The following is a 15,019-nucleotide window of genomic DNA, read 5'->3' on the forward strand; positions in this document are numbered from 1 at the left end:
GAAGAGCCTTCTCCATTGGGAGGCTTGGAACTTTCTCCTTGTAGTATGTTGTTCCTCTCTTCATAGAGGACCTTAAACATCTCTGTCATATCAAATAAATCCTTTCTAAAGGTCTTCTCATCTTCTGTCATGATAGGTTCTCCTTCATGAGACATGGTCTCTAAAGACTCAACTACAACTTGAGGCTGTACTGGTGTTGGAATCTCAACTGCAACTTCTACAACTTGAGGCTGAATTGGTGTAGAATACTTTGGCAACCTTGCTCTTCTTCCCTTTGACCCAATTTTAGGGTTTTCAACCAGCTTTCCTTCACCTCTTTTGAGCTTTAACCTTGTGAGCATGACATAAACTTGCAAACAATTAAATCCTTCTTTCACAAAGCAAATCTAGTAAGAAAAACCAGTGCTCTGATACCAACTTGATCTAAATTGGAGTAGATTAGTAATGTTGTGCTAATTCCCCATTCAGAAATAAACCCAAGATGCTTATCATTTTCTTTTCAAGTGCTTAAGGATTCAAAAACTTTTGCAATTAATAGATTCCCATGAGAGTTTCTTATGTAAATGTTATAAACAATTTAACATAAAACATATGTTGAACAACAACAATGAACATCAATATACAACACACAACAAGCACATGATAAAGGAGTTCACCCCTCCTAGGCTACGTCTCCTTGGTCCAGCTTCCAATGGCTTGGGCCTCTCTATTATGCTCAAATTACATCAAAAGTGTGTTTTCAATACTCAGATGCCTCTGAAACATGTCTCAATGAGTTCAGAATACTAAAAAATGGTTGTCTTGCCTCTTTATGCACCCAACTTGGATAATAACTGAAGAAGTTATGACTTCTCCCAGTTTCTCCACTGATTGTTCCACAAAGTGCTCCAAAATCGACCAAAACCCCTTTTCCGCTCCAAAATTTGCTAAGGAAGCTAAAATTTTGCCACACCGCGGGCCATATCCTGTCGACCATATCGCAATCGCAATCGACGAAGCTATGGGCTCTTAACACTGCAAAATGTTGCGTGCAGGGTTACAGACTCAACTGGATATTAAATTGGAACTTACAAAACTCCCGCGTATGGAATCCTCCATCGCAATCGATGAGTTTGGGTGGGCGCAAGGTCTTGTTTACTCGGCAAAACACAAGATTGTGATTTCCTTAACCCACCGGTGTATTAAACTACATCATAAAAATTATCGCGTCTGGGTCTACCGCATTCAGAACTCAACTGCGCTGGGGCCAATTCTTGTTGTCGCTTCTTTCCTGTGATTGCGATATGCAATCTCATCGCAACACAACCCTGAACTTGTCGGGGGCCGATTTGTAACACCGAAAAACTTACTGTAGGAATTTAGAGGGTAAGTTCCTTAGACAAAACGCCGAAGGACACCGCTCACAACCAGATCGCAGATCAATACACCAGTATTTTTGACGTGGTTAAAACCCTCAAAGAGGGAAACAGCCCACGGCCTGAGCCAACGCGGCCACTTCAGGAAATTTATTAATAAAAGAATGAAAATTTACATATGCTTCTCTCATGCACGGATTACCCTACAAATGACCCTCCATGCGCTTTAAATAGAAATCATGGACCAATCGGGTGTCAAGCCACAGATCAAGTGTCGGTAATACCGAGGAGAGAATGAACCGTCGGATCACTACATATCGTGACCGTCGGATTGTAAGTTACAAAATGTACAACGGTAAAGAAACACACTTTACCTAACTCTATACTAGACCAAGTTGTACTTAACTATTTCCTATGTGTCGGAATATCCTAACATCCCCCCTTAAGAACAACTTGGGATAGGATTGAAGGATTTACAAATATGACACAATAGGAGAAGGAAGGAAGCACTAGAGCCTATCCCCCCTTAGTGACAACTTCCTGAACTCCAACCATAAATTGAAGTTTAGTGAACTTTGCCTCTATGAGAGCCTTTGTGAAGATGTCTGCAACTTGATCATCTGTTGAACAATATTGCACTTCAAGAACATGGTCGTGAATGAGCTTTCTGATGAAGTGCATGTGCAGTTCAATGTGTTTGCTACGCTAATGTTGGACTGGATCTTTGCATAGTTGAATGGCACTTTGGTTATCACACCAAAGTGTAGTCGGATGCTGCTGCTGAAAGCCAAACTCTGACAGGATCTGACGAAGCCACAAGGCTTCCTTACTAGCTTCTACGGCACCACGATACTCTACTTCTGCTGATGAAAGAGAAATGGCAGCTTATTTCTTACAAGCCCATGTAATAGGCCCTGAACCAAGAGTGAACACATAACCGGCAGTAGACTTCCGATCATCAGGGTCACCAGCCCAATCAGAATCAGTGAAACCAACCAATAGAGGAGCTGCTTCGGCACTGTAATGGATCCCAAACTGAATTGTACCTCGAACATAACGAAGTATTCTTTTAGCTGCTTTCCAATGACTTTCACGTGGGTTTTGCATAAACCGAGCAACAAGGCCAACAACAAAGGAAAGGTCAGGACAAGTATGGGTTAGATACAAAAGTTTTCCTACAAGTTGACGGTATAAGGTAGCATCAACTTCAGGAGAAGTACAAGTGACTGAAAGTTTGACTCCAGACTGAAAGGGAGAAGGGGTTGGCTTACAGTCTTCCATGTGAAAGTGGCATAGAATATCACAGGCATACTTGGACTGAGAAAGGGAAATACCTTCCTTGGATTGCAAGACTTGAAGACCGAGAAAATAATGTAAGTGTCCTAAGTCCGTCATTTCAAATTTCTTTTTAAGGCTGGACTTCACATGGTTTATAAGGTTGGGATCACTACCGGCAAGGATAAGATCATCAACATAAAGAACAAGAATGATAAGAGACTTGCCCACTTTCTTGGTGTAGACAGTATTGTCAAAATGACACCTAGAAAAGCCAGATTCTAAAAGAAAGCTATCCATTTTGGCATACCAAGCTCGAGGAGCTTGCTTGAGACCATAAAGGGATTTCTTTAGCCGACATACAAGGCTGGAGTCTGTTTTTATGAAGCCAATGGGTTGTTCCATGTAGATTTCTTCATGCAAGTCCCCATGCAAGAAGGCAGATTTAACATCCATTTGATGGACTTCCCATTTGAACGAGGCAGCAAGGGAAAGAACAAGGCGGATAGAGTTCATTTTGGCAACAAGGGAGAAGGTTTCAGTGTAGTCAATGCCTTCAACCTGTGAAAAACCTTTAGCAACAAGACGAGCTTTATGTTTATCAATTTTCCCATCTGGTCCATACTTGGTTCTGTAAACCCTTTTGCATCTAACAAGTTTTCGTCCCTTTGGTAGAGGAACAAGATCCCATGTATCATTTGCCAATAATGAATGATATTCTTCATTCATAGCTGCTTCCCAATCTGGATGGCCTGAAGCTTCTGCAAAGGTGTCAAGATCATAATTTACTGGAGCTTGAGCCAGTAAAGAAGAGGCTCTCTCGAACTGAGAACATGTACGTCGCTGATCTATAGGATCACCGGCAAGATCACCTGCTGCATCTCGAGTAGCACGGACCCATTTTGGAAGCTGAGGAGATGAAGGAGGATCTTGAGAAGGTGGGGGAGGATTGTCATCCTCACTATCATCATCTGAAGAAGAAATGTTTTCAAAAGTAGAAGAGATAGGGAGAGGTGGCACATCCGCCGGACTAGGCTCGCAGGCCGATATATTTTCATCAAATTTTACATCTCTTCTAATGATAACAGTTTTGGACTTAAATGGAATAAGTCTATAACCTTTGACATCTTCAGAATATCCAACAAAAGTACATTTTTCACTCTTAGGTTCTAAATCTTTATGCTTTCATCTGGAATATGGGCCCATGCTTCACTTCCAAAAACACGAAAGTGACTTACATCTGGTTTGATTGAGCTCCATGCTTCTTCTGGAGTGATATTCTTTAAAGCCTTAGTAGGAGTGTGATTTATTATGTAATTTGCACAGTTAATTGCTTCTGCCCAAAAACTAAGACCAAGTCCTTTAGATTGTAGCATACAATTAGCCATTTCCTTTAAGGTGTGATTCTTCCTTTCAACTGCACCATTTTGTTGTGGAGTATATGGAACAATATGTTGCATTTGAATTCGATTCTCAGTGCAAAAGTTAATGAATGTGTTTTTAACATATTCTCCGCCATTATTAGATCTTAGCTTAAGAATTTGATGTCCAGATTGTTTTTCAACAAAGGCTTTGAAGGCCAAAAATGTGTTAAATACTTCACTCTTGAGTTTTAAGAAGTATACCCAAGTGCGTCTGGAGAAATCATAAATGAAAGTTAAGAAATACTTGCAGCCAGAGAATGAAACAACAGGAAGTGGACCACATAAATCACTATGCACAAGCTGTAAAGGGGCTGAGGCGTGCCAAGAGGCACGTTTTTCAAAACTGTCCCGAAGATGTTTTCCGAGTACACATCCAGAACAAACACCATCTCTGCAAGATACCATAGGAAGACCTGTCACCATATTTTCTTTACATAGATGCTGAAGGGAGCGATAGTTTAAGTGACCAAATCGCTCATGCCAAAGTTTGCTCACTTCATCGTTATGAGCAACAAATACTGAGGGAAGATTTGATGACCCAAAGTTGTGAAACTTATACAACCTTGTAGAATCATCAGCAATGCCAGTAGCCAAAATCTTTTTAGGATCTCTTAAGTCCTTGATTACAACATCATAAGGTGAAAATTCAACGATTTTACCTTCACCTGAATGAGTTATCTGATATACATATAGAAGGTTGCAGGATAAGGTTGGAACACATAATACATCATTAAACTGACCATTATCTAGATGAACAGTTCGAGTCCCTACAACACTAAGAGATCTATCATCACCAACATATATATTTTTGGTGTTACAATCATTTAAAGAAGAAAACATGGCTTTGTTTTTGGCCATGTGATAAGAAGCTCCAGAATCAATGAGCCACTCATGAGAATGAGAAGAAGAAGATACAGTTAATGCATAACCAGACCGAGATGATTGACAACCACATGCAGAAAGTGCCATTCCTGAAGATGAAGTTGAAGGTGAAGAATGCTCCAAATGGATGTTATGTTTCTTCATCGCTGCTTCCAAGGCTTCCATCTTCTTAAAGCATTTGGATTCTAAGTGGCCATCTCGATTACAAAAGTTGCAATGTCTATCAATCTTCTTCCATTTGTTTTTATTTGTCTTATCATTTTGTTGAAATGATTTTTCATTTTGAGGTTGAGATTGCTTAGGACCCTTGTTTGGTTTAGGACCATTCTTTTTAGGATATGACTTCTTAGGATTTTTTGAATTTGGTTGCTGCTGGGCGGCTAACGCTTTCTTGGAAGAGTTTCCAAGATTAAGAAGACCAAGGTGTAAGAGTTTTTCTTGCTCTCTTATTAAAGAATCACAAAAAGAGTCAAAGGAAGGGGACTTGTAGTCTGTTCCTTGAGAAATGAAGGCTTCTCTTGTAGAATGGAAGGTGGAAACAAACACAGAGTAGGCTGGTCCCAACTTAGTAAGAATGGAATAGATAAGGTTACTATCTTCTTTCTTAACTTTAACACCTTCCAAGAGATATCTAAGGGTCTTGAACTTGGACAAGAAATCTTCAATGCAAGAAAAATTATTAGGGTCCAATGTAAGCAACTCATTTTCAAGTTGATGGGCTCTAAGTTCATTTTTAATCCCAAAAACTTTATTGATTTGTTTCATTGCTTCATCAGGAGTATCAAGTTCTGCAATATGGAATCTAAGATCTGGAGAAATAGACATCCCTATCAATCCATGTGCTTGATCTTGCCTATTTTCCCATTTAGCAGCCTTATCTTCATCCTTCGGTTTCTTTTCTTGGCCTGAGGCTATTCTGTAGAGACCTTTACTTCTAAGTAAATCCTCAATGTAGGACAACCATTGGAAGTAGTTGGTGCTGTCAAGGGTAACTTGGTATTGACTTTCCATTTCAACGGAAACTGAAGCTAAAGATGCTGAAACTAAGTGTTCCAATGGATAGATCTCGAAAAATTAGGCTGGTTTAAAAAAAACGGCTCTGAAAATGGCTTCCGGATGAAGAAGTTATGGCTTTTTGAAAAAAAGTTGATGAAGTTGCCGACGAAGTGCGGGAATGTGCGGAAATGAAAAAGTCCGCCCCCACAAAATGGAGACTTGAACCCAAGACCTCTACTCTCTTAAAATAGCTTTGAACCAATTGAGCTATACAAAAAATTTGAGAGAGAGAGGGGGGGGGGTGGGGGGGGTTGCGTGCTTGCTTTGAGAAAGCTCTTTTTCCCTACAAAACAAAAAACACAAAACCCAACACGGACATGCAAAGAAAACGAACCTTACGACTCGAAGTTAGCATTAGCTGAAAAACTAAAAATGAACATTGCAGCTCAAAGTTAGCTTTAGCCGGAAACTAAATATTTTTCTCAATGTTTCTGATTTTCCGAGATCACACTAAGGCGCAGGGAAAAGAGCATACGCATGAGAAAAATCCTTCCTTTCTGTTTTTGATTTGCCCAGATCGCACAGAGTCGCAGGGCAAAGAGCATACGCAGAAATGAAAGGTATATATCCGGTAATAAAAAAGGCTAAATAAACCGAAACCTGAATAAACAGAGAGAAAATAACTGTAAACTGCAAATAAACACTGTATACCTCTAGATCTTAAAAATGACGCAGCTAGGGCTACCAGAAACCTTTTCGCCTGAAACGAAAGGGGTTCCTCACTAGAACAGATGCTCCCAACACAACAGAGCAGTCCTCTCGGCCCGAAAGCAGTCATAAACAATAGATCTAGGAAACGACAGTCGGATGCAATTCTACAGGCTTCAGATTTGGATCACCAACGGACGCGGCCCTCAAATAGCTCTAATACCATGTAGGAATTTACAGGGTAAGTTCCTCAGACAGAACACCAAAGGACATCGCTCACAACCAGATCACAGATCAATACACCAGTATTTTTGACGTGGTTAAAACCCTCAAAGAGGGAAACAGTCCACGGCCTGAGCCAACACGGCCACTTCAAGCAATTTATTAATAAAAGAATGAAAATTTACATATGCTTCTCTCATGCACGGATTACCCTACAAATGACCCTCCATGCGCTTTAAATAGAAATCATGGACCAATCGGGTGTCAAGCCACGGATCAAGTGTCGGTAATACCGAGGAGAGAATGAACCGTCGGATCACTACATATCGTGACCGTCGGATTGTAAGTTACAAAATGTACAACGGTAAAGAAACACACTTTACCTAACTCTATACCTAACTCTATACTAGACCAAGTTGTACTTAACTATTTCCTATGTGTCGGAATATCCTAACACTTACCACTACGATATGTAATTTGCAAGGGCCAATGGCAGGTTGCCACTTGGCACCTCCTTATTCGCTGAAGACTTGCCACATCATCTTAATCCTACCATGTAGGCAAGTCAAACCTGAACTTTGACTTGCTCTAACTTCTGTATACGAACTCAGATTTGAGTGATGTTTGCACCGTTGGATTCAAAATGATGAGATCTTCAATTTGAAGCCGAGTTTGAGAAGATTATGACACTTTGATTTTTGAGCATAATTCTGAGCACCTGATCATTCAAGGAGACAAGCTTGCTTAGCTTGTGCATTCATTTGCCTTGTTCTGACTTCTCAAGATGTGGTAATAAGCCTTTTGATAAAAGGAATCTAGAAGGATTTTGATTCTGCTTAGGAGACTGAGATGGTTGTTCTTTATGGAGGTGTTGAATAGTAATAAGGGAATCTCCTATTATCACATCCTTAGATACATCACGGTCTTTAGTCAATTGGAGGTTGAGAAGGAGTTCATACATTTCTACAAGGTTATTCATCCTCTAACCTAGCCCCCATGAATACTTTACTTCCTAGATTCCCTTGGAACCCACGAGAATCTCTCCCCTTCCTACCACCCCTAAACATTATAACAATTATAATAAATAAATTTGCTATAAATTTATCATTCATAGAAGTCCATTATCCATTATCTTTATTATTAAACCGATTTCCTAGCTCATACTAACCCTTTTTTCTATCTCAAACCAATTTCCAAGTTCTTCCTAACACTTTTTTCTATCTCCTTATGTGTTCTTAAGGTTTCTAATCCCTAATTTCCTTTTTATTTCTTAGCTTATTTCTCTATAATTTCTTTTAATAAAAATTATTTAATAATCTTTTTCATATATATAATTCTCATTTGTCTTTTTTTCCAAAGGTTTTATAATTTAGGGTATTAGGGATCATTCCTTGAAAAAAAATGGTCTCTCTCATAGCCTAAAGACAAGAGTGAGGTTGCCAATTGGTCTCTGTCTCATCCCAATGGCAATAGTGAGATTGTTGGTACCATACCAATGCAAAATTATATACTCATTTAAGAATGTCACATAGATTACTCTTCTCAAGAGTTTAACATTTAACTTTAGAATTTTGAATCTTGATAAAAATGATAACAACTATTCTACTCAACTACCCTAAATAAATCTACTTAACATTATTTATTTTTTCTTTATTAAAATACATTATTTATTTATTTATTTTTATCTTAAAAATAGATTTTTTATTTTTATTTTAATTGTTCTTTAATTAATTTTATATTATTAAATATTAATTATAACTTTTTTCACCGCTAATTATAATTTAATCACATCTTTCTTTTTACTTAGTTTTCTTTTAATTTTATATTTTATATTATTAAATATTAATTATAACCTTTTTTTCCCCTGGTAATTATTGGGGTAGTCTAATGAGACTGTTGTTTTGCCTTGAAAGTTATGGAAATTCCGGTCATATTTTGAAAAAATATGGCAGAGATTTTTTTATATACAAGTAAAAGTTGTCAAATTTCATAACTTTAGATGACCTAGAAGTTTTTGATGGTGCTAAATCCATTTCCATTATCAAAAACATGATTCAAGCACTCCCTCTACAAGAATTTTTGATTTTTTTTTTTTCCATATTCTGACCACTTTTAGCGATCCAGACAACTCCTCCAACCCCGTAACTCTGTAAACGACTCCATAATTATCATCATCTCATTATAATTTAATCACATCTTTTTTTTAACTTACTTTAGTTTTTTTAAAACTTTATTCTATATCTGGGTCAACCATTACTACTTTTGACTTATCTAAGTTTTTTTAAAACTGTCTTTGTCTTGTATCTAACTGAAGAATTAGGAGGACAACCTAGCATTGCATTGAAATTTTATAAACATTAATGGGAAGGAATTTTATACAATATCTTGAATGATATAGGAAATCAATTTTACAGCTCATTAATGATCAACATGGTTTTAAATTTTATTAGGGGCTATTTTATTATCACATATGGCATGATTTTAATTTTTTTAACATTTTGATTAAGTGCATATGAATACCTTTTCAAATAAAAATTGAGAAAAGTCAACGATCATACAAACTATTAAGTCATAAAAATTCCCTTGATGAATACATTGCAATATAATTATAAACGTTCGAGTGGATTAGTGGCATTCCATACTCTTTATCCCTTAAACCCTTAAAAATTCATGTGTATATACTAAGGGCGTATTAATATATATGCAAGTGCATTGGTGGTATTCATGTCTATATACTAAGGGCGTATTAATATATATCCAAGTGCATTGGTGCTGGTATAGCAAGGTACATTTTAGTTTATCATAAATCAAAATATTATATATTTAAAATTTACAGGCTTTTAGATGTAATATTTTATTTGTTTTTATTAATTTAGTAGACTCACAAGTTTTAAGTTTTTAGTCTTTACTCTTTTTATATATATATATATAATTTTGTTTTCATTAATTTATCAAATAAAAGAGTTTATTATTATTAATTTTATAAAACTAATAATATTTAAAAAAAAAAATATGATTATATAAGCAAAACAATTAAGATAATATTTTTATATGATCACATTTTATTTTTATTTTTAATTTACACTATTTAAACCTATAGAATCTCTTGCTCTCCAACTTTAACATTACTCAAACTTATATCTCCAATGCAATAATCGGTTCATTTAATCACAAGGTAAAAATATTATCACTACATTTCTCAAAAGCACAATATTTGTGAGATCTGATCCTTACAACTTAGGATAGATAACTAGTTTATATTTAGTTGTGTTTCCTACAAAGATTAAGCAATAGCTTTTTTGTTTCTTTATAGATTTACTTGGTTTTCTTTGAAATACTTAAATGGCATATGAGAAATGAAAATGTTTAACTTTCTATCTTTGAAAGTTCAACATTTTGTCAAAAAAACTATTTCTCCACACCAATATCAGGTTAATTACTTTTTTAATTATAAGGTAAAACATAATTTTATATCTATCACAACAAGAAAATGTTTTTAAGAAATTTTTTTGGTGATAATCATATCAAGGTTTATTTATCGCATTTATCGATGTGTTAATCACATCAAAATTCATTTATCAACATGTTTCAAACCAACCAACTAATATAGTTCATCGTCAAAATAGTTAAAAACAATAAATTAAACTATCTTAATAAATAAATATGATTATCACTAAATTTTTTCTTAAAAATTAAATATAAATACATAAACCTAAATTCAATAAAAAATCAATCTCCTCTCAATTAACAAATCTCACCGCTACGGCCTCTGCTTGGCTAAGAGCTCGTCTTCCTCGGACGTAAGGAAACAGGTTAACGGCCCAAGACCCAGAGGCATCTGGCAGGAGTGAAACCCTGCTCCCTTACGGACCACCAGCGGGTTATTACAGGTGGCGTGGTTTTCCTTGATAACGGTGATGAGTCAAATCGACATTCGCGGATAGCAGCCAGAGATGGTTGTCCTCACTCTTGGTTTGACACCTGAATTTGATAAGTTTTGCCACCTTCGGAAAAAAAAAAAAAAAAAAAACAAATCTCACCACTGAAAATAAAAATACAAAACTCCATATTAAACTTCCCCATTACTTTCTTGTGGGGCACGCAACTTACGTAACCCAATCGAAACCGCTTGCATCATGTATGCGTACATCTATATTGAATGAGTGTGAACGGCGAAATGAATGTGGAAGACAACGATGCCAGCGATATAGTCGCATAGGAATGCTGGTTAATATATAATTTTTTTTAATTTTTATATTACATGCTTTTACAATAATTTTAAGAATTTAATTTAAAATATGTAAAATTCTTTATTTTTATATCATATGACCTTCCCAATAACTTTGAAAATAATAAAAACATGTTAGGCACCAGTTAAGAATGGTGGCATTTAGCTATGTATCGAAACATTTTTATTTAAATCGCAGATTCAAGATTTAATGAAGGTAGACAAGCGAAGTCAAATGATACTCTAAATCTAGAATATTTTTTAAATCTATAATGTTTAATTTACAATATTATGTAGTGTATTATTAGATTATACAGTATTTTAAAATTTATAATTTTCATTATAATTAATTTATAATATTATAAAATTAATTGATGGGGTGATTTATAATATTATAAAATAATTGATTGAGTTTTTTAATCTAAAGTAATTTTGTTATAGAGAGTTTTTTCAGATACTTTTGGGCTTAGTTTTTGTAATTAAATCTAAAGCAATTTTGTCATTGGAGGTTTTTTTCTGCACTTTTGGGCTTAGTCTTTATAGTTAAATCCCTTCCAATCTCTTCAGATGGATGTGCTTAGCTTAATTGATAGTGTCTTTTTAGTTAAAAGAACTTAGTTATTGAGAGGTTTTTCATGACACCATTGGGCTTAGTCCTTGTAGTTAAAACACCTTGACTATTGAGAGGTCTTTTCAGATGGATTTGCTTGGTATCAGGATCTAGGGGCATCTAAGCCATTTAAATCATTAAGCCATTAAGGACACACTAGCCCTTAGTATGGCGAGGTTTTTGCCCACATACCAGTAACCTTTATACCGTGAAATACCTTAACAGAGCACCCTAGCACCCTAACATCCTGTAACCACCTTGTAACCATCTGCTCTATGCCACATGGCAAAAAATATAACATTTTATTTAATTTATAAAGTTTTTAAAAGGCCAAAAGAAGTGTATAATAAAAATTGTGTCGAAAATCGTGGGGTGAGGTGAGGTGGTAGTCCGAAGAAAAGGCCAAAAGAAGTGGGGGAGGAAACATTGTGTATTTTTTATTTTTCCGAAAAAGTGGAAAAAAATACATTTCATTTTAGAATAGCAGACCTTCAAAGACACTGGGAAAGTCATTCAATATTCCAGAAAGAGTATGTATTTTTTGTTTTTCCAGAAAAGTGGAAACACAAAAGCAATTCATTTTAAAATAGGAGACCTTCAAAAACACCAAGGAAAATTGACACAAAGGAAAGTTATGTAGTATTCTCACATCGAAAAAAAGTTAGACATTATTCTCACATCAAACTCTTGAGATAATCTATTTACTAAAAATTAAAATAATTTTCTCTCCTTCTATTTTCTCTACCATAAAATACCATAAAAAAAATGTGTTAAAAATCCGGGGTGACGTGAGGTGGTAGTCTGATCACCTGACCACCATTCTATTAAGCATCGATATATGATATGGATCCTAACTTCTACGTGTTCGCTAAGGATTGCAAGATGAGGTGGGTTGACTGTTTAAAAATAGCAGCCATGAGAGGTACAGGTAGATGCAGAGTTTATGTATTTTTGAAGCACTAATAAAATATATGACCCTGAATTCTCTGCGTTGGCTACGGTTTGTAAAATACGGTGGGTTGACTAGAGAAAATACCAGGCACGAGAGCTATAAGTAGATGCAGAGTTTATGCATTTTTCAGTTCTGATATATGCACTGGAGTTACCAACTTGGCAGGCCGTGAAATTAATCCTGTTGGAGCCCAGCCAAGTGATCAAACATGGCGGAATCCTATCGCAGTATCGCCATAATATCGATTCTTGTTCTGGCGGGAACTTTTCTAATTGTTGCATGCTTGCTCGGACAAGCAAAAGAAAAAGAAACAGTCACGAGCTTTGATTTTCCTATTTTGAATGCGAGCTCTCTGAACGACATTGTGCTGAAACAAGATGCAAATGCGCACAATAACAGGATCTATTTGACAAAAAGTGGAGCTCTCGACAATTTTAATGGGAGTCTTGGCTGGGCCGTGTACAAATTCCCAATTCGCCTGTGGAATAAGCAATTTCCGCGTGTCAGAGGCTTTAAATCTCTGTACCAGTGGCGAAAAAAGCTTCCCCCTTTCCTTGGCAGCTTTCAATGTCATTTTCAGTTCAATGTAGACGGAGCAGTGGGTGAGAAGAACGGGCTTGCTTTCTTCATGGCGCCATTCGGTACCGAGCCACCACCGCCGAATGAATCCTCCGCCATGTGGCTTGGGATTTTCAGTACTTCCACCAATGGTACAGCCCCTTCACAGGCTGTGGCCATTGAATTTGACAGCAATCATGTGGGGCTTCATGTTGATAATATTTCTGCGGTGGCGAGCAATTCGTTACCCGGAAACCAGAGGCTTAACAATGGCAATATAACTTGGGATGCGTGGATCGAGTATAACGCCACAGGAATGGCGCTCAGTGTGTATCTGGCGAATGTAAGTTCAAAACCCGCAGAGCCGATTTTGCGAACAGAGGATATAAATTTCTCACAAATCCTTCCGCTAGATGTTGTTATTGGCTTCTCGGCTTCGACAACAGGGGTAAATATGAATATCATTTCATGGAAATTTTCGAGCCAAACTCCAGGGATCCGCAAGACTCCAGTTGCAGTAATTATATTGGCCATGCTGTTCACAACCATGCTCCTTGGCTGCGTCCCCTGCCTTTGCTGCTGCAGGTGTGAGACGGTTTCTACTGTGAGCACTGATCAAAGGCCGAGTTGGGGTTTTCATTATGGTGCAAATTATAATTATAGTACAACGCGGACTGTAATACGCAGTACGACTGGGAGCTCCACTGTGATACAGACATCCAGTGGATATGGGTATTAAGATTGATTACACCTTCACCATAAGATTCGTTGAATCATTTTGACGTTCAAAGATTGAGAACTTCTGCTTTATTGCAATTTCATATGATATGTAAGGAGAAATGTCGGAATTTACGGCAGGAAAAGTAGGGATTTCTGCTCTGCATTTTGGATTATGTTTGGACGAAGAAACATAATAATTTCGAGTCAATATGTAATAAGTTTGGCAAAGCCAATGTTTCATATGCAATTGTTAAATTTGCACAATAATAAATAGATCTAAATAGATCTCTTTATGGGGCTACCTGCTATCATTTTTTTGAAATTTACACAATATTTGGGGAGGTATTTGTGTGATTACTATAATCAGATTAGAAAATACAACAGTATTATTTTGTTGATTGTGCACTTATTGGTATATAAGGATTCAGAGTTTAAATATGGATAGTGAGAATATTTATCGGTATGAATGTATTAAGTAAAGTCTTTTGGTAAAAATCATATAAGAGAAATGTTTGGCCGAAGCATTTTGAACCAACAAGTATAGTTTACCATCAGGACCAGATGAAGAAGCATATCATGACAAAGGCTTAAATAGAGAGCAATGTAGAGACATGAAATACAGAAAGTATGAATGCATTTTAATTTTTGATTTACTAGTCTGGATTATTTTTAACTGGGAATCTATCAATACTTGGAATCTATCAACAATGAGAGAGATGAAATCTCTTTTCATTCTAGGGAGACTTGCATCTTGAAATTTGAAAATTTGATCCCCGCACTTGATTAATTTAATTATTAATTATTAATTTTATTTTTATGCAATTTGATAGATTCAAAAATGTTTTAATTAATAATTATAATGATAATTATTTTATTTTATTTTTGTTTTCGTGTAATTTGACCAAGTCTAAATGTTTACATAACATAACAAGACAACATTTTTTCCAAAGAGTACTTCTTGAGGCAACCAATATTTAGAAGGGTTAAATCTCTTAAAATATATATTTTTTTTGAATGCAAATTCAAAATTCAAAATTAAAATAAATCTACTATAGTTCCTAATAATAATATCTATATTTAAATAAAATT

At 36.0% G+C, this 15,019-nt stretch overlaps 1 protein-coding gene across 1 annotated transcript; it reads left to right on the forward strand.

The window, feature by feature from the left end:
- The first annotated feature begins 13,280 nt into the window (after nt 1-13,280).
- LOC149140945 (putative L-type lectin-domain containing receptor kinase VII.2) lies at nt 13,281-13,949 on the forward strand. Its single transcript, XM_089451108.1, has one exon. It carries the CDS (start codon nt 13,281-13,283, stop codon nt 13,947-13,949), a length of 669 nt encoding a protein of 222 aa, XP_089307234.1.
- Nucleotides 13,950-15,019: the final 1,070 nt, after the last annotated feature.

The sequence above is a fragment of the Pinus tabuliformis genome, chromosome X, assembly GCF_031772625.1.
Source record: "Pinus tabuliformis cultivar Carrire ecotype Pingquan chromosome X, CPIR1, whole genome shotgun sequence".
In the NCBI taxonomy this organism is placed as follows: Eukaryota; Viridiplantae; Streptophyta; class Pinopsida; order Pinales; family Pinaceae; genus Pinus; species Pinus tabuliformis.